The 18,275-nt window shown below is 35.6% G+C and overlaps 8 protein-coding genes across 8 annotated transcripts; 4 read left to right on the plus strand and 4 right to left on the minus strand.

Moving 5' to 3' along the window:
- Positions 1–16: 16 nt before the first annotated feature.
- On the plus strand, positions 17–1,639 carry FDP41_000850 (uncharacterized protein; the record flags this gene model as incomplete). The annotated part of the gene is made up of 1 exon (XM_044712360.1): positions 17–1,639. One exon carries the CDS (start codon positions 17–19, stop codon positions 1,637–1,639), a length of 1,623 nt encoding a protein of 540 aa, XP_044569664.1.
- A 123-nt stretch (positions 1,640–1,762) lies between these two features.
- Positions 1,763–2,233, minus strand: FDP41_000851 (uncharacterized protein; the record flags this gene model as incomplete). The annotated part of the gene is made up of 4 exons (XM_044712371.1): positions 1,763–1,776; positions 1,842–1,989; positions 2,094–2,129; positions 2,186–2,233. 4 exons carry the CDS (start codon positions 2,231–2,233, stop codon positions 1,763–1,765), a joined length of 246 nt encoding a protein of 81 aa, XP_044569665.1.
- A 1,115-nt stretch (positions 2,234–3,348) lies between these two features.
- FDP41_000852 (uncharacterized protein) lies at positions 3,349–5,037 on the minus strand (the record flags this gene model as incomplete). Its single annotated transcript, XM_044712382.1, has 3 exons — positions 3,349–3,989; positions 4,133–4,309; positions 4,356–5,037. 3 exons carry the CDS (start codon positions 5,035–5,037, stop codon positions 3,349–3,351), a joined length of 1,500 nt encoding a protein of 499 aa, XP_044569666.1.
- Positions 5,038–5,300: 263 nt separating this feature from the next.
- On the plus strand, positions 5,301–5,764 carry FDP41_000853 (uncharacterized protein; the record flags this gene model as incomplete). The annotated part of the gene is made up of 2 exons (XM_044712393.1): positions 5,301–5,669; positions 5,741–5,764. The coding sequence occupies 2 exons, from the start codon at positions 5,301–5,303 to the stop codon at positions 5,762–5,764; spliced, it is 393 nt and encodes a 130-aa protein (XP_044569667.1).
- A 571-nt stretch (positions 5,765–6,335) lies between these two features.
- Positions 6,336–9,902, plus strand: FDP41_000854 (uncharacterized protein; the record flags this gene model as incomplete). The annotated part of the gene is made up of 1 exon (XM_044712404.1): positions 6,336–9,902. One exon carries the CDS (start codon positions 6,336–6,338, stop codon positions 9,900–9,902), a length of 3,567 nt encoding a protein of 1,188 aa, XP_044569668.1.
- Positions 9,903–10,256: 354 nt separating this feature from the next.
- FDP41_000855 (uncharacterized protein) lies at positions 10,257–12,458 on the minus strand (the record flags this gene model as incomplete). The annotated part of the gene is made up of 2 exons (XM_044712415.1): positions 10,257–11,196; positions 11,272–12,458. The coding sequence occupies 2 exons, from the start codon at positions 12,456–12,458 to the stop codon at positions 10,257–10,259; spliced, it is 2,127 nt and encodes a 708-aa protein (XP_044569669.1).
- A 430-nt stretch (positions 12,459–12,888) lies between these two features.
- On the plus strand, positions 12,889–15,084 carry FDP41_000856 (uncharacterized protein; the record flags this gene model as incomplete). Its single annotated transcript, XM_044712426.1, has 1 exon — positions 12,889–15,084. The coding sequence occupies one exon, from the start codon at positions 12,889–12,891 to the stop codon at positions 15,082–15,084; it is 2,196 nt and encodes a 731-aa protein (XP_044569670.1).
- A 1,787-nt stretch (positions 15,085–16,871) lies between these two features.
- Positions 16,872–18,158, minus strand: FDP41_000857 (uncharacterized protein; the record flags this gene model as incomplete). Its single annotated transcript, XM_044712437.1, has 1 exon — positions 16,872–18,158. One exon carries the CDS (start codon positions 18,156–18,158, stop codon positions 16,872–16,874), a length of 1,287 nt encoding a protein of 428 aa, XP_044569671.1.
- Between the last annotated feature and the right edge of the window lie 117 nt (positions 18,159–18,275).

The following is an 18,275-nucleotide window of genomic DNA, read 5'->3' on the forward strand; positions in this document are numbered from 1 at the left end:
CCCAACTAAAAGCAAAATGAAGCCAATGATAGACGGTACTATTATACCAAGATTCAAAAACCTTCGAGTACTTGGACACTATCCTTGGGATGACTCTACTTTAAATGAAGATATTGAAAAAAGAATCCTCCAATTTCAACTCTCACTCAAATATATTCCACTGAAAAGAATGGAGATAACAAACATTAAGAAAGTAATTTTTGCCAAATGCACTAGCTTATTTACACACATTTTACGAACAAATTACATTCCTGAATCACTTGTTGATAGAATTAACATTGAAGTAAGAAAAGCAATAAGAAAGAAAATTTTCATGCATAATGCTAGTCCAACAAACTATTTTCACCTCCCAATCACCTATGGCGGACTTGGTATTCCAAGATTCGATATCTTTGCAGATGAAATTCGAATCAAAACAGCCCTGTATCTTATTAACAATGATAATGAACTTCTTAGAGAAGTATATTCAGAAGGAATCAAACACGAAAATTCGATTTTTAAGGAAATGAACAGATCAATGAAGAAATACAAGATCAGACCTCAACAATTTAACAATGACGAAATCTTTCCAAAACTCAAAGGAAAGAATTTTACTATTTACACTGACGGATCAAATCTCAACAACTCAACAGGTTTCGGCTTTACCGCCAAAGTTAACAATTCCCAAGAAACCCAAGATTTCTCATACAAAATTAACAGCGAATACTCACATAACGTTGCTGAATTATCAGCAATACTCACATCACTAAAGATACTTCCACCTAAATCTAAGGCAAAAATTCACACAGATAGTGAAATATCCATCCACGTTTTGAAAAACAAAGCCTATAACGGAATTTTTAACTGCTTCAAGCATGAATATCAACAGGTCATTCAACAATCCAATCTAAATATTCAACTAATCAAAGTTAAAGGTCATGTCAACAAAGGAAACATCAAAGCTGACGAATTAGCTAAGAAAGGAGCTCAAGAGCACAACTATTTTGACATTAAGAAGCTATTTTCGAACCAAACCATCCTTGCCACATCTAATACCATTATTTTCGACATCAAAAAATCCATACAAAAGAAAAGATATGATGTAATGTTTAGCCAATTTGATAGAGATAATTCCAGTCTACACCTTACCAAGAACTGGTCATCTATCAATCTAAAATTCATCAAATCTAAAATTGACACAAATACTAAGTGGTCAATCTGGAGAAACTTAACAAGCAACCATATCAAACAACATAAGGAAAGACAATGCGCTCACTGTAAATGCCCCGGAACTCTAAAACATTTCATATACTATTGCCCTAATACTCAATGCTTTAGAGATTTTTTCTACACTAAATTCCTAGATATTACATCAATGCAATGTATCCTCAACGATTATCAAGAATCAAGATACTGTGAAAGAAGGAAAGTTTTCATTATTCATCATGACGGAGTAATGATTCGAGATACTCAAATGCCCAACTTTAAAAATTTACCAAATATTTACCAAAATTGGCCTGAAATCCAAACAATTCTCACCCTACTAGTTGGTAAATGTCACACCAAGTATTATGAAAACTCAAGGTTTAAAAAACCAATTCAAAAACAAACCCCAATCCTCACGGATTTACCAGCACCAGTGGTGCTAACAATAAACTAATTAGATTTTTTTTGTTTTCCTATGAAATGAACATTTCACACTTCTTGGCCAAAGGTGAGAAAGAACGGAAACACTAATAATTGTTTCGATTCGACAACATTGTTGACAAATGAGAGCCTTCATTCATACAATTCTAGCTTTAGTGATCAGTTAGATAGAATAATTTGTAATGAAAAAGTTAAACGCAAAGAGAAAGACATACTTCCTTGTCCAAATAAGACGCTAAATGATTCAATTTGCAGAATTTTATGTTCATTTTGTTCATTGGGATTCATGTGATCCAAGAGACACATAAAGGTAATTAATTTAAATTTCAAATAATGCTCAAATGTTCTTACTCCATCGTCACACTACCATTTAAATTAAAAATCGCCATGAGTGCGTACTTGATGGTCAATAGAAGTATAAATTTGTTTAAACAGAATCATCCATTAATTAGTTGAACTAATCAGACCCTTTTTAGGCATTCCATAACTGTCGAACAGTAGAACTGTGAATACATTTTAAATGGCTGGAGCAATAGATTCCCCACATTAAAGTATTTACCTTTCTAGGACCTTTAAAATAGATGGATCTTGTACTGCTTTGAGTCATGTGGAATCCGAATATTATGGATCAAAATAAATTCGAATCATTCCAACCAACTGCTGTCATCATGATGGTTGTATCGAACAGTAAAAACTCGCTAAAGTCATGTGTGAACCATTCCAGGACCACTACGAATATCATATTTGTGCTCTTCATCACACAAGGTTTGCTTGGTGTGATTGCCACGTTTTTTCTGCTGTACACAACAGGGAATGACATTTATTCTGGCACTGAGAGTTTCAAAAGGACTTTGCCTATTTTTTTAAATGATTCAATTCGTGAGACAAGACAAAGAAAGAAGGACGTTTTTGAGGCTTCTCTTCACAACCAACCTTCGAGGCATTTGGATCACTTATATGGGCTTATGGGAGTTCAATTTACAATGAGTTATCTGACATCATTTCTACGAAATGTTTCGAATGGACGGCCAGAACAGGCGTTCATAATGAATACGAAGGGTCAAATTCTTGCCCATAGTACTGTTCAAGGGTATACCAACGAGAATGATCTTGCTCGCTACATCACTCAACGACATTTATTAAGGAATGAGTCATCGACCTTTCACTTTTGCAATCAATTCAAAGTCGTAACGGAACGACTCTATGATGGATACGGTTTGGATTGGGCTGTTGTGGTTGTAACTATGGAACGATCATTGGTGATTGAAATTTTAACAAGCTGTGTCACTTCCTTTGTTCTCTTTCATTTGCAACTCATTGTTCAACCATTCATAATGTTCATCATTTTGCAGTACATTTCTCGATCGGTGCATTCCATCGTAAGGATCATGAACAAACTCTTGTCACTCCAAGAACTAGAGACAGCCTTTGAAAGAAGTGAGAGAAAGTCTTTCCTCATAGATATTCGTGAAATGAGCCTTAGTTTGAACACATTAAGAAAGGGATTGGCCTCTCTTTCAAAATATTTGCCTCAGAGCTCGTTCCAGGACCATTTAATTCTAGACCTTTCAATGCATTTGAAACGTGTTATTTAAACTGAATAGGCTTTCATAAATTAAATCATTCCTTTAAGCTTGGGATGTTTCAAAGGTATTGGGTGATTTCAAAGATTTTGGCGCGTTTCAAAGAATCCGAAACATTCCAAATCAGCTTCTTTTCAACTTAGCTTGGGAGTTTCAAATAAAATTTTGAATTGAAAAAAATGTCTCTCGATATCAGCACAATTTGGATTTGGATAGGGGTGTTTGGTTGTGGAGTTGATTTTGGAGTTTTTTGTGGAAGTTTTTGTGGTGTGTAGTCTTGTGAACTTCTTTCCGAGCCTGAGGTTATTCTTGGGAATTGTGTCTTTCTTGGTGATATCAATCTTTCTTCATTATCAGAACTGCTTTCTGATCCTTCACTATCCGAATCGCTTTCTGATCTTGATCTTGAGGCTTGCGAATTGGATCTTTCATTATCAGAACTGCTCTCAGATCCTTCGTTATCAGAAGCACTTTCTTGTAGATTTCTTGGAAGTTCATTATCCGAGCCGCTTTCTGATCCTTCATCACCGACTTGTACTGGATTAGAATTATGTGAATATTCTAGAATTTCACGAGTTGATAGTGTCATTAATTCAGTGTCACTCATTGTCAACATTTTAGCAATAAGGTTACATTGAGCTTTTCTTTTTTCCTCTGCATATTCTTTTTGACGGACAACATTAACAGAGGGTCTTAATAATTTTGGCTTTTCTATAGGAAAATCAAAGTCTGAACGCATCCATTCCTTGTGGTGATCTAATACTTGAATATTATATTTTTCTACGAATCTATGAATGTCAAACAACACAAATGCAATTTTAAATTCCACACATTTTCCAAATCTCCACTCATTTTAGCAACTGAATGAGGATTGAAAAATTTGAATTTCTCACCAATATGAGAGAATAATGTTTCAATCATACCACGAAAAGCACCAAATTCTTCATTATATTGTGCTTCACTGTATGTTAGATCTTGATTTCTTGGTTTTCTAATTGGAGTTCTGAAATTTGACTCATCAAAATCATATTCTTTTTCTTGCAATTTTTCAATATAATCAGGAATTCCCAAGAAATAACCACCATCAAAATACATCCACACTAGGATCTAATAGTTTTGAAATTCTCTCCATTTGCTTGAACATACCAATGTCTGTATTAGGAGCACATGGTAGGGATTTCGAAATAGCAATTGCTAATTCTTGATTATCCATCAATACTTGAGTTCTTAGTCCAGAATCTTTATATTTGTAACTCCAATACTCCCTTTTAGGATATTTGGCTAAATTACTATATTCAATACGTGTATCATGACCATCTAAAAAAGTGGTTCCATCCTTGAAGCCTTTTTCGTTTTCAATTATACCAGTAAGACATCGAATAATAGGATTTGAAAACATTCTTTGCAAACAAGTGTCAGCCCATTCATTAAGTTGGCCATGAAATTCAACGAAAATTGTGTGATGAATTCTCCATATTGTAGACCTTGCGATAATTCTCCTCTCATTTAAGGATCCGAATGTTTCATTTTCAAGTAACATGTAAAGAATTAATAAGATTTTGCCCACATTACGATAAGGACCTTCTAACCATCCACAGATAGTACCAACAATATGTAAGAAGATGAATGTAGCAACATATCCAATTCTTTGGCGGACTATTTCTTTAATTCTATTCATTGTAGGAATATCCTTGATATCCTTTCTACCTTTTGATTTCTGAATAATTGGCAGCTCTTCATGCAATACCTTCCATTCATTGGCCACCAATTTTTTGACCTCGATTTCCCTCAATCTCACAGCGTCTTCTTTGCTGATATCGAGAGACATTTTTTTCAATTCAAAATTTTATTTGAAACTCCCAAGCTAAGTTGAAAAGAAGCTGATTTGGAATGTTTCGGATTCTTTGAAACGCGCCAAAATCTTTGAAACCACCCAATACCTTTGAAACATCCCAAGCTTAAAGGAATGTTTTAATTTTTATGAATTTTAGAACCACTAATGAAACAAGGAACATGCTTTGGAATTTGGAATGACTAATGGGACTGAACCGAGCTTCTCATGTGATTCAAAAGAGACTGTCTCGTACTCAGATGATACCGAAAGATTTAACAACAGTGGGAATGAAATTGAGAAATATGAGCGTCATGTTTTGCGGAATTGCTGACTTTACAGAAATTGCCGAAACAGCAGATCTTGTGGTGTTTCTGAGTATTGTCACTGAATATTTTGAACGTGTTTGCAAAATTGTGGAAGTTCATTATGGTGTCATTGACAAGATTATTGAAGGGTCTGTGATGGTTCTTTTTGGGGCAGAGAATCATCAAGTTTGTGCATGTCATGCTGCATTAGAGATACTTGAAAGTTTAAGAGAATTTGAAAAGAGATGGGAGGAATGTAATTTTTCAAAACCTCAAGTGAATACAATATTGGTATCAATAGTGGAGAAATGCTTTGTGGATGTAAGTGGTTGTCTTTTTCTTGAGAAGACAACAATTTCTTACATTTGAAAATGCAATCACAATTGATTAAGGCATGGAATCCAATAACCGTTTGAGCTTCACAGTCATATGAACACAAGATTTCATACGGTTTGTAATTTGACAAGAAATACATCCTTCAAGGAGATTATTTTCATGTCAGGAGGAAGGTGTGTGAAAACCCGATCAAGTTGGTTCTAAACAACTACTCTTGACATGATTATTACTCAGAAGCAACCTTTGTTTTCCTGAACAATGACATAATACCTTTTCTACTTGGATCCTCTCGTTTCATAGTGATGAAAGGAAACTAAATATGGCCAATGACTTTGCAAAAGATCAATCCTGACACTTATATTTCCATAATAACAATTATACAGTCTCGAAAACTTTAACACGATCATAAAAAGTTTCATCTACGACATTTTACTTGCAAATGCAGACGTTGAATGGGTTTGTTTGAATTTACAAAAAAAATAATGCCATTTGTCATCACATCAATACAAATCTTCTTCCTTTAATTGTAAAGTCAACAAGACACACACCCAACCATTCAATTCATCGATCATCGTTGTGGTGACCTGACTACCCATCGATTCAACCTCCACACACACATTTTCTCATTCGGAAAAAACGACAACCACCAGAATGATCACAGACGACAAACTTCACAAAGAACCACCATCTTCAACTTTTTCTCCACAACCACCAACAACAACAACAACAACCAATGCTGCTGTGCATATCGGCACTCTCAATCTTGATTCATCCTCTTGCTCATCGTCCACCATGACCACCCAACAACATGTGGATTCTAATATGAATAACAAAGCATTCACTCGTAACTCCTCGAAACAACAACAACAACTTCATGATCATCGAATGTTAATGTCATTTCCACCTTCAAAAACATCTTCTTTGAATTCGTCAACCACACCAACAACTGTGTTTTCACCGAATACGAATCATAATAATAATAACAATTCGACAACAACACCGAATACTATCTTGTCACAAACTCCATTTTCCTTCTTTAAACGATTATTAACAAAAGCTTCATCATTGAACACGTCAAGGAATACAAATAATAGTATTACGAATCATCATCAAACAGCAACAATATCGAAAGAAAATGATGATTCAAATAACAATCGTGAAAATCATTCCAAATTTCCATTCGATTTTCCCATTGCACAGAATTCATCATCTGCTTGTTTAGAACCGAAATTTTCAACAAGTTTCACTTCAGAAAATACTTTAAAGATGAACCAACATGAAAATGATTTACAACATGTAGTGGAAAATGTTGAGGATCCAAATCGTGCTACAAGAACGACCACGCGTGTGACCATTGTAAACATGGATGCATTCACATCCTCACAACCATTGACGATGGATCAAAATAATCACATCATCCTTTCAAATCGAACAAGCAGCAACAATCCTACGACTTCTACTCTTGCAACAGTGACTCCATCCGTTGTTCAACCATCTCCTCATGAACATTCTCAACAACAACAACTCAATCACCACCACCACCACCACACGGGTATCCTCATGCAATCGTCCAATCGTATTGGTGTAATGGACACCAATGAAAATACGAGTATCCATTTGGGTGTAGATCCACAACACTTGTCCACATGTCTTCATGGTAGTAGTAACAGTGAATTATTTTCGCCAAAAGAATCTCCGCATTCAACATTCAAAATTTCAGCCAATCTCTTGGACCAAGAAACCTTAGAATTGACGACAACGTTCGAAAAATCAAATCATTCCATTCACACCAAGAAACGAGAAGAGAAACGAAACCCACAAACCTCTACCACAACCTCAACTGTCACTTTTCAAACCATCAACCCCACTCCTAAAACTACTAGGAAATCTCGTCATGCCTCTCCATTGTTTCGAATGAATCAATCCAATCCTACGACGTCTACTCCAAAAACATATTTTAAAAAGCTCACTTTTATGGAAAGTTTATCCATCTCTGCAGATCCTTCGACCTCTACTTCGACCACACATTTGAAAAACAAACACTCCAATGTTGATATTGTGGAAACTGATTTACTTTTCAATGATTTACAAGTGTTTCAAAATCAAGTAGTGAAGAGATATGTGAAAATATTGGAACAACCCATGGTGTGTAAAGCATTCAATTATGAAGTATTGGGACCTCAGAATTTTCTTGTGAATCCATACATGGGGGGACGAGTTCCTTCCTCAAATGATCATACTGTCACTTCTTCTGATACTTCAAAGACAACCATCTTGAATCCTCAAGTTTTTACAACTTCTCTAAATGCAAGTCCAAAATTAGAGCAAAATTCTCAGTCTCCATTAACACCAACACTACCGCAACAACCACCGCAACCACAACAACAACCACCACCACAATCAGTCAATCCTTATCTCTTTGATGAGAAATTTATTCAGGAATATCATTGGAGACGAAGGAGACCATTTTCAGAAACAATTCTTCATGCAGAAAATAACATTCATGGTGGAAATTCAAATTCCTTAATGAAAAAGAACATTCCGAATGTACCTACCATTGACATGGTGTGTGAAGATGGAGCAACTTTATCATGTTATTTTGAGTTCATTGGACAACAGAATTTGAATTTTGATAAGAATTCTTCTCATACATTGTCTCATCCTTCTTCTATGAATCATCATCAAGAATCAGATACAATGATGATGAATCCAGGAGGTCACAACACGTTCAACAGCAATAATACTTCTCATCATCATGGAATGACCCATTCAAAGAAAACAGTCATCTTCTTTCATGATGGCTCTGAAGAAGCTTTTGAATACTTTTCACATCCATCTCTTCGCAAATTTAAAGATTTTATTCTCTCGATGGGTCTTCAAATATTTATTTTTGAATATCGAGGTTTTGGATTTTCCACTTGTGCACGTGGAGAAGATGAAAGAAGTTCATTGCACCGATTTTTAGAAACAGATTGCAAATTAATTCATCATCTCTTCATCACTCGATTGAAAATACCCATGTCTGATGTGATTGTTTATGGAAAGGGATTTTTAGGTACTACCTGTGCCATACATTATGTCTCTAAATTTCCAACTGTGGCAGGACTTTGTTTAGAGTCGCCTTGTGTTGATATTCTCAAATTGATACATGCCAATATTCCAGAAGAGAGGAATACATCATGTCTTCTTTCACAGAACAGTTCTGTAGAGTCATCAGATTTGTGGAATTTGAATGTTCGACTCGAAGAGGAAGAATCCATCAAGTTTGAATTTACAAATTACAACTTTGGAGTGGAAGAATATTATCGTGTGAAAAAATCATTGAAATCCGTTCACTCCTCTTCAATATTGAATCGAAACCCGTCGTATAAAAGCAATACCACCACTCAACAACAACGAAAACCAAATCTTCATCACACAACCACAACAACCATTGCTTGTAAAGTCGGTGATGAAAAGTATCACACCATGAAAGAACTCAAAAATTGCATCTTGCATCATTTCAACACAGTGGATAAGCTTTCTTCATTTAATGGAAAATTACTCATCCTCTTTCAACAAGGAAATGAATTGGTTCCATATGGTGACATTGAAAGTTTTTTCAAGAATGTAAAAACAGCAGAAAAGAATATGTATCTACTCTCATTGAATGAAATGACAAGCTCTGCATTGAATTCCACCGATGATCCATTCAATTTATTTGAGAGAAAATTCTATGCATGTGTCAAGGCCATTCATCGTTTTGTTCAATCCTTGGGCCACGTCTTGCCTGAAAATTATGGAATCTTTCTCGACAAGTTGCTCGAAAAAACAAAACCCTCAGTCCATCATAGACGACCCACAACACCACTCACTCAAGAAGAAGAGAATGAGGATTTAACTTCTGAATTATCTGAACTTGCAACGAGTTCCTATGTGGATACTTTTCAAAGTTTTGGTGGACGTGGACGGAAGTTCAACAGATACATGCCTCCTTGTGGTGGATGTGGTCATTGTAGAGCGTGTATTGACCAATCATTGTTGGAAGAAGAAGAGAGACTCGGTAAAAATCGTTTCAATCATTCTCTTCATGAAGAGGAGGAGGAAACAGATGAAAACGATCGAACGGAAAGAGATTTGGATGATGAATATATCGAGGAGGACGAAGAGGAAGAGGTTATCATTATGGAGAATCCTCACCAAGAAGAGGAACAGAAAATGGAACCAATATTCGAATGAACAATAACAAGTTCACCTATCATCTCACGTCTTTTTATTTGTCCAGACCAATTTTTTAGGCCTTGTATTTCACACACGGATAACTAGAGCGAGTGATTTCAATTTTTTTTGCTCCACAATCTTGAATGGAACTGAAGAATTATTTCATTATTTCTCATTCTGTCTTGTTTTGAATGGATGATATTATCAATTATATGTGACATCAATTTGAGATGATCGCGAAATGTTGAATTTTTTAGGAAATTCCTTTTTATTCATTCGTATCGCTTGAACGTAAGGAACTCAAAGTGCTACGAACAATAGGTTGTTCTTTTTTGAAGCGAATCCAGTTCTGGCAATGATAACGAGCAATTATTACTCCATGAAAACTTGTCTTATGCCGAAAATTGCATGGGTATCTCGCCACTTCTTTGCATTACTATCAAAAAAGAAATAGTGCGGGGGCATTATTCCAAATCGATCCACAATTACAAACACACTAGTTTTCCGAATATCTACAAAAACAGAACTCACAAAGAATCTACGCTCATCCATGTCATAAGTCTCTCCAATTTCAAACTCTTCCAACAGCATCACATTGTTGCTCCAAGCAACATAGACTCGTCTCTGTTTTGGGTCTATTCTGAAACGTACTAACCGAGCACTTGTTGGGTCATTGTCATCCTTTCTAATTATCCCATAAGAATGAAATGAAAGTGGAGCTTTAGGGACATTTCTTTCATCACACAATTTCATTTCTAAATACACTGCATTCTTGTGTGTAGCAGTAACTTGGACGCACATTGCGTCTTGATGGTTTGTGAACCGCAATATCGAAAAATCGTCCTTCTTCTCAACAATGCGAACTTCTTCAAATTTAGGAATTGGTCCCATGAAAGCGTATTGTGTGTCATGGGCTTTCCTTGTGAATTCCGTTCTTAGTTCAAAGTTTTCTGAATTGTAATGTAGGAAATCATCGATTCCGTCTTTTGAAATATCCCATGAAAGGATGACATTATCGTATGGAATGCTTAAGTGACCTGTTGCTAAGGCATACACTGCAAAATCGATTACGTGAGGAACAAGGTCAAGCGTGTAACACATAACTCTCATTGACAGGGATTCTCGAGGAAGAAGCGTTGAAACTTCAGCAGGAAGAGGAATCATATGTCTTATTGTCGGAACCGAATTTTTCGTTTCATAAAGAGCAAGTTCTTGGGTCCAAACAAGTTTGTTGTTTTTGTAAACGTGCAACTCTGTAAGTGCTGAAGGGCCGTGAGAAAGGAAGCTCAAGAAAATAAAACATCCTCGAACGCTTCATTGAGATTTGAAAGTGTCAATGATTCGAAATGGTAATGTGTTTGAAAACAACAATTTTTTCAATTCTTACCTCACTTCTTCTTTGTTAGTGTTGACAAATGTGCTGTAGGAGCCATATGCAGGAAAAGGCGTCACAACGAATGAGCGATCATGAATAGGTGAACGTACGCTCACCAAAGGGGCAAGTTTTTTCTTGACCTCTTGTTCTGAAATATTCTGATTCTCTACTTTGTATTTTTGCATGCAATAATTCATTCCTTGTTCGGTCAGGAAAATAATCTGCCCGTCAATTCTTGTCCAGTCTGGTTTATGTACTGCCGGAGGATGTCCTTTGCATTCAGTCACACTGTTTAATCTAACGATATAACTCGGAAGAACCTCAATTCCTGAATCTAACCAAGTAATTTCGTCTTTGCGTTTTGAATGTAATTCTTTGGATGACTCTCTGACCATTTCATGAACACAGAAAACTTCCGACCCGCTAGAGACCTCACTTTCGTCCTTGGACTTCCTTACAAGACAAACATCGCCTTCGACATGCTCATCCTTTGTCAAATCATTATAATTTAGGGACCATTTCAGACCAATAATTCTCAGTGGTTGATTCGATCTGTTGATTAAGGAAGTACCAGCACTATAAATTGGCCCGTTTGGATATTTAAGGCCAAAAGTGTTCCACACAACAAAATATTTGTTGGCAATCATTTCATTGCTCAAATCCACTCCTGTTAGTTTCTTTGTGGCCAAAGTTTTTTCTTCCATGTAAACACTGTCCTCCAAACAGCTCTGATAAATGGATGTTTGAACCTGTTTTACGGAATTGTTATTGCTCGTCAAGTTATGATTAAAAGATTCTCCCATCAATGTTTTTACAACTCGGAAATTGTTCCTTAATGTTTTCGCGGCCCATATGGACGACGTTTTTCCTTCTCTGCCTCTCAGTATTGAATTCTTTAATTCTTCCCTTGCAATTTCCATATTCCACTCTGGCTCGTATTCTAACGGAATGATTTCGTTGAGTTCTTTTCGAGAAATCATCGGATGACCTTTTTTCATCAACAATGAAACAATCATTGGGAATGTGATGATGCTCAATCCCACCAAAACAACTATAATCAAGAATAGGGTACACCTTGAGCTCATGGATGTCCCATGTTTCACGTTTGTTTCAGATAAGAAATCGTGATTCTCCACATTTTGTGGTGGTGTTATGGATGAATGTGCTGAACCGCGTTTGGTGCAAGTTGCTCGTTGCATTTTTTTAAGGCTTTGTTATCAAATGATTTCAACACAACGACAAGCCAGGACTGGGGTAGCTCGTTTTGACACACACGGAAAAAAATACAGGGCCACCCTGCTTCAGTTCGTTGTTCGTTGCGAGCGAGTTGTTCGCAAAAATCTATTCTCCCAGAATCAAGTGGATGTCTTTGTATTGCATCAAGAAGAAGACCCCAAAAACAGTCCACTTCGATCGTTAGGGAATGAAAAAAGACATGATTTTTTTCTTAATCTTTTATAACCCTTATATCGGCGGGTTCTACCTTCAAAATCAAAATCGTAAGTTCTTTCATGCTTCCAATTAAAGCTCTCAACTCCGCACTCCACCAGGAGCGGGTCATAACAACAACTACAATTCTGCAAAAAAATAGGCTCTTTCACTACTGGTGATTTTTTTACATCGATGAGCATGTTCCGAATACCCACTCTCGAAACATTTCGTACCCCAGGAATTGTGGTTGCTGCTTGGTGTATGCTGGCAGTCGTATCCTCTCTGATCAGCGTTAAAATTGTGGTACTCCAAATCCCTTTCATGGTTGCTTTGAACAGTTTTTGTTTATTCTTGTTCGTATATTGGATGGAGAGGCTTTCTTCATCAAATACCCAAAAAAAAGTTCAGTTAAATAATCACCATGATGAGAATACAGAGGTACAACTTGAGGCTGGGCTTGGTTGTAAAGAGACTACTTGCAATTTTGCCTCGGAACAAGAGCCTTACACTGCTAAATTACTTTCTTATAAGTTAATCTTTGCACATTTAATACACCAATACACTAATTTTGCCATTGGTTTTTGGATTGGAAATGCTTATATCATTCAGGTTATAAGGAGTATTGAACCTTCCATTACCTATCTATTGTTTTCAAGTAATTACGTGCAAATAGACTCAGTTGTTCACTCAATAACCACGTTATTAATCGCTCTTATGCATTTGTGGACCTCTCCTTCTTCGATTGGAGGCTCTATTTCCGTTGTGATGAACTCCATTCTATTGAGTTATAGAAACAAACTATTAAGGCGACTCTATTTGCTTCCTAGCTATGCTCAACAACAGACACAGATTTTTAAAAAAATTGCCTTATCCACGGCGATCATAATGGTGATTTTTTATATCCTTTTATTTGAAAAAGCTCTTCAAATTGAATGGCATTGGAAATGGATTTTATTTGCTTGTTTGGGCCATTCTACATATTTAGCATTTAATATTATGTTATTGAAAAGCTGGAACACAGTTCTTTATTCTGCCGCTTCAGTTTTAAAGAGAACATTCGTGACTGCATTTTTGTTTATATTGACATGGTTTATAACTCACACATTGAATTTTCAATTCAAAGAGCAAATATCTACGGTTTTGATTGCACTTTTGGGTATTTCATCAGGAGTTTATGTTTGTCTCAATCATACATTTTCTTCGAAAAGAATGATATTCGCAACCATTTGTGTTTCATTCATGGCGTTTGTTACGTACTTGTTCCTGTTGTCTCAAATAGCGATTCGACAAAAACCAAACACACCCAATGTGAGTTCTTCTGATCTACCTTTTGTTCGTCTGAAACCAATGAAAGTTGCCATCTATACCGCTGCAGGTAATGGAAACCTTGGAGACAATATGCAAATTCATTCATGGTTGGCACATTTCAAATCTTGGAATCGAAGAAATTATGGTGGAAAAAGACCTTTGGAAATTTTTTCATTGTCAGGAGAGTTTTGCTGCTATCCTTTTGATGATAGGCGTAAATATGTTGTGAGTACTGTTGAGTCGTTACACAATTTTTTGTATGCACAACAACCTGATTACGTAATGATAGGTGGTGGAGGAATATTTAGCCATCCTCATTTCCCATGGGCGATCAATAGATCATGGAAAGACACCCTTGAGTTATTTCCTGATGTCTCTTGGGTTTTTGCAGCTGTTGGAGCAAGCGAAGGTCAGCACAGTATAGAGATTGCCTCAAACACCGTCGGTCTTTTGAACCATTCTCTTGTAGTTGCCGCAAGAGACACACCATCCCAATCCGTATTGAGCGCTACCACGAGTACAAATGTCACACTTTTACGTGATCCTGTTTTGCTTGACTCAATGAATTTCCCTTTTCAAACAAGCAAGAACAAAACACACCACGACAGAATTACCTGTTGGATTTTGAGACAGCCAATTCCTGAAAGTTTGGCAAAAATTTTGGATAAATACATTAATATGGAGAAGGACTTGTTTTTTGCCCTTGAACAACAAGACGGTAACTTTTTTAGGAGATTTAAAAGTCAAGTTTCTGTATACTCGACAGAAATTGAATGGTTCTGGTCCAACATTCAAAACTGTGATTTTGTTGTTTCCATGAGGTATCATGGGGCAATACTAGGATTCAGAGCAGGAATTCCAACGCTTGCAATTGAATTTGAAGACAGAGGTAGAAGTTCTCACAAAATCCGATATCTTTTCGAGGATCTCTTGGGACGTTCTGACTGTGTAGTGAAACATATTGATGCCACAGAATTTGATGAAAAGTTTAAAAAGTGTCAACTGCAAAAGGGTAATGCTTTGAAAAGCAGACTTGACGAACTGGATCGTGAATTCACTTTATTCATGGATACAACATTTAAATGAAACAGGGAATTGAAACTTCACCATGGAACATGTTGAATTCATTATTCCAAAATGATGATGAATCTGGGATGGCGTTTGATGTCTTGTATTAATCCCTGTCTGAAAAAAGTATTCACACCAAATATGAAGAAAATAAAGGAAATGATCAACATCTCGACAACAAAGAGATTGAAAATGTCAGCCAAAAGTTTCGTCCATAAAGTTATCAAATGTTCTATCTTGTTCTTCCATTGCTAAGAACATGTCTTTTTCAAGGTCCATATGGCGTTTAATGATTGTAGCTAATTCTACAGAAAGAGATTTGAAAAATGGCCACCCTGAGTGAAGTATTGTCTATCGTTATTTGATGGATCTCCCTTCTAATAGCTCCATATTGATCACCCGTGTCGATAGTTCGACCATTCAATAAGTGAGTGACCAAATGCAACATTACGACCAAATGCACCAAGAAAACATAGACGGTAGAAGATAATCCCAGTAATATAATGAATATTTGCAAAGTGTCACCATATTGCAACACACACCAAAACAATATACAAAACACTTCTGTCACTAAAGTTGTATTGACAAGAGAAACTGATGAATGAAACACAATATTCCAAAACCTTAATAATATGACATCGGTTGCTAAAAAAAATTCCACCTCCCACACCACAAATGAATATCCTTTTCCAATTCCATTCGCTCATTTGTATCATCTCATACAAAACAACATAAAGAATAAACATAATAACAGTCGAACCTGTTGAAATTTTTCTTAGCAATGTGTTAGAGTTTTCTCTGGTTAAGTGGAATTTTCTCCAATGGTTTTTGAAATAGAGGAAATATGTCCACTAACATTGACATTTACAGTACCATTGTGTATTAAATAGAGTAGCAATTAGTTGAATGTATCATATTTCAAAAGAAAAAATCATTTTCAACAACACTAACACCTTTGTCATCGTTTATATTTGCATTGAAGCAAATATTGCAACTTTTTCGATGTTGATCTACAATATCACGATCAAATAAGGTTTTGAATATTGTTCCGAGCTTGTAATTTTCTAATTTTTCTAATAATTTTTGTTTGATCATTCCTAAAGAATCTACAAATATCAACCGATTTTCCTAATGGTTTTCTAGAGGGCCAATTGTTGCATAAAATTTTCCACAAAATGGACACTTAATATTCAACCTATTGTAATGCTTTTAGCAACTTTTTTTAGGTAGGGAAAATAGGCGTTGTGTATCTGTTAAATGTTCAATTACAACAATTCGATGTGACTTAAAAAAGGATGCTACACAAATCATAAATGCAAAAATTATTATACATTTGTGTTGTATCAAACTGAAAATCAATTCTAAACCGTTGCTACTTATTGCACTTGTTAATATTTTTTTCTGATCTTCAACAGGTCTATCTGAGAGCTTGAAAAATTTTTGTCCAGCTTCAATAGCACGTAATTCATCGCTAATTGTAGTGATATTACTGTCTACGGAATCATAACTTAAATCTGAACCAACATCTGAGACATCATCATTGTTGTTGTTTTTGTCGACAGTTTGGTCTTGCGTAGAATTTTGTTGTGATGACCAATTTTCATAATTATCGAATGGAAAACAATTATTGCTTTGGTTCTCATTGTGAGAAATAATTGAGTCATTAGAAGGAAATTCAGACAAACTCCATGAATGAAACCATAATCGTTTCAGCATTCTATATATCGAAACAATGCCCCTTAAAGTTTGATCTGAAATGATATCCAGTTTTGTCTTAAAATATTGAATACAATCATATAAATCATTCAATTTAGCCTCCAATGAAAGCTTTTCATCATGACAGGCGTAATAGAATTTTCGAGTATGCCATAAATAATAATACATAGAATCAACAATAGTATATTCTTCTTGGATGGTGAGTGTCGGAATATTGTATTTTTTTTGAAATACTCGTTCAATTGTTTTTCTGTCATTTTGTTTAAATTAGCAATATCAATATCTTTCATAATAAAGTCTGTTATTCCACTCTTATGAATATTCTTGCTGTCACTAAGAACAAAGTTATTGAAGAAATTTGGTACAGAAGGAAGATTATCATGAAATTCTTCTTTTAAGTTAGATCTAATTGTTTGTAATGCTTGCAATACATCCTCCTTAATGAGATTCAAACAACTTTCTACATTCATTTCATCTTTGACGATTAAATCTGATCTCCTTAACTTTCTATTAAGATTGTCGTACTTGGAAGTCAGATAAATCAAACCCATCATAGATATTGCATGACTGCTGTCAATTAATGGATTTCTTAATCGCTTGAGAATGTGAATGTAATCTTCACAATGAGTCCATTGTTTGCGCTCATTATTGTTGTTCAAAAAATTCTCTACTGTAGCTGGTTCAAACTCACCATCCGTGACAAAACCAATTATACAAAATTTTTCATGAACAGACCATTTTTGATCTATTTCTCTAACCTTGTCCATAATAAAAGAGAACATATTGGAATTTGGAAGAGCAAAGACAGCACAAACATTTGAAAAGTTGCCATATAAATCAATAATTTGAAATACAATGGCCTTCTTCGCAAAATTATCTGACGAATAATTTTCTTGTAAAAATTGTGTATGTGTAACAGGACCTGAATCTAATCCAAAAGCATAGCCATTTTGACCATAAGACAAGCATGGTCTAACAGTTACAATATCCCATGAAATAAGAGCAATACATGATCCATGTTGTTCTAGAGTGGTTGTGACTAGTTTCTTAATAGTTTCGTCCGTGTATAGGTGACCATAAATAGGTGGGCCTGCCCAATTCTTAAGGGAATCCGGATGAGGAACATGAATATTGCTGTTGTTATTATTCCCTTTTAGAAGCTGTAACACTCGTTCAGATGAATGGAAACGTATAGATTCCCAATAATAAGCAACCTCAGGAGGATATGGTTTTGTTGTTTGAGGATGCATTTTACGATAAAGTTCGTCATGTAATCTTGTTAAATAAAACGAGAGATTTTGATGTTGAGCAAATTGTTCAATAATATTGAACAATTTTTCATATACTTCCAGTTCAGTAACTGGTACGCTTTTCATTGATTGTAATTCACTTCGTAAAGCCTTGATATGGTTGTCAATGATTGTTGGATGTTGAAGATGGTCTCGCCCTCGGAACTTACTCGAACACAAGTCTTCATATGTATGATTTTTTTT

Source organism: Naegleria fowleri (assembly GCF_008403515.1).
Source record: "Naegleria fowleri strain ATCC 30894 chromosome Unknown tig2, whole genome shotgun sequence".
Taxonomy (NCBI): domain Eukaryota; phylum Heterolobosea; class Eutetramitea; order Acrasida; family Naegleriidae; genus Naegleria; species Naegleria fowleri.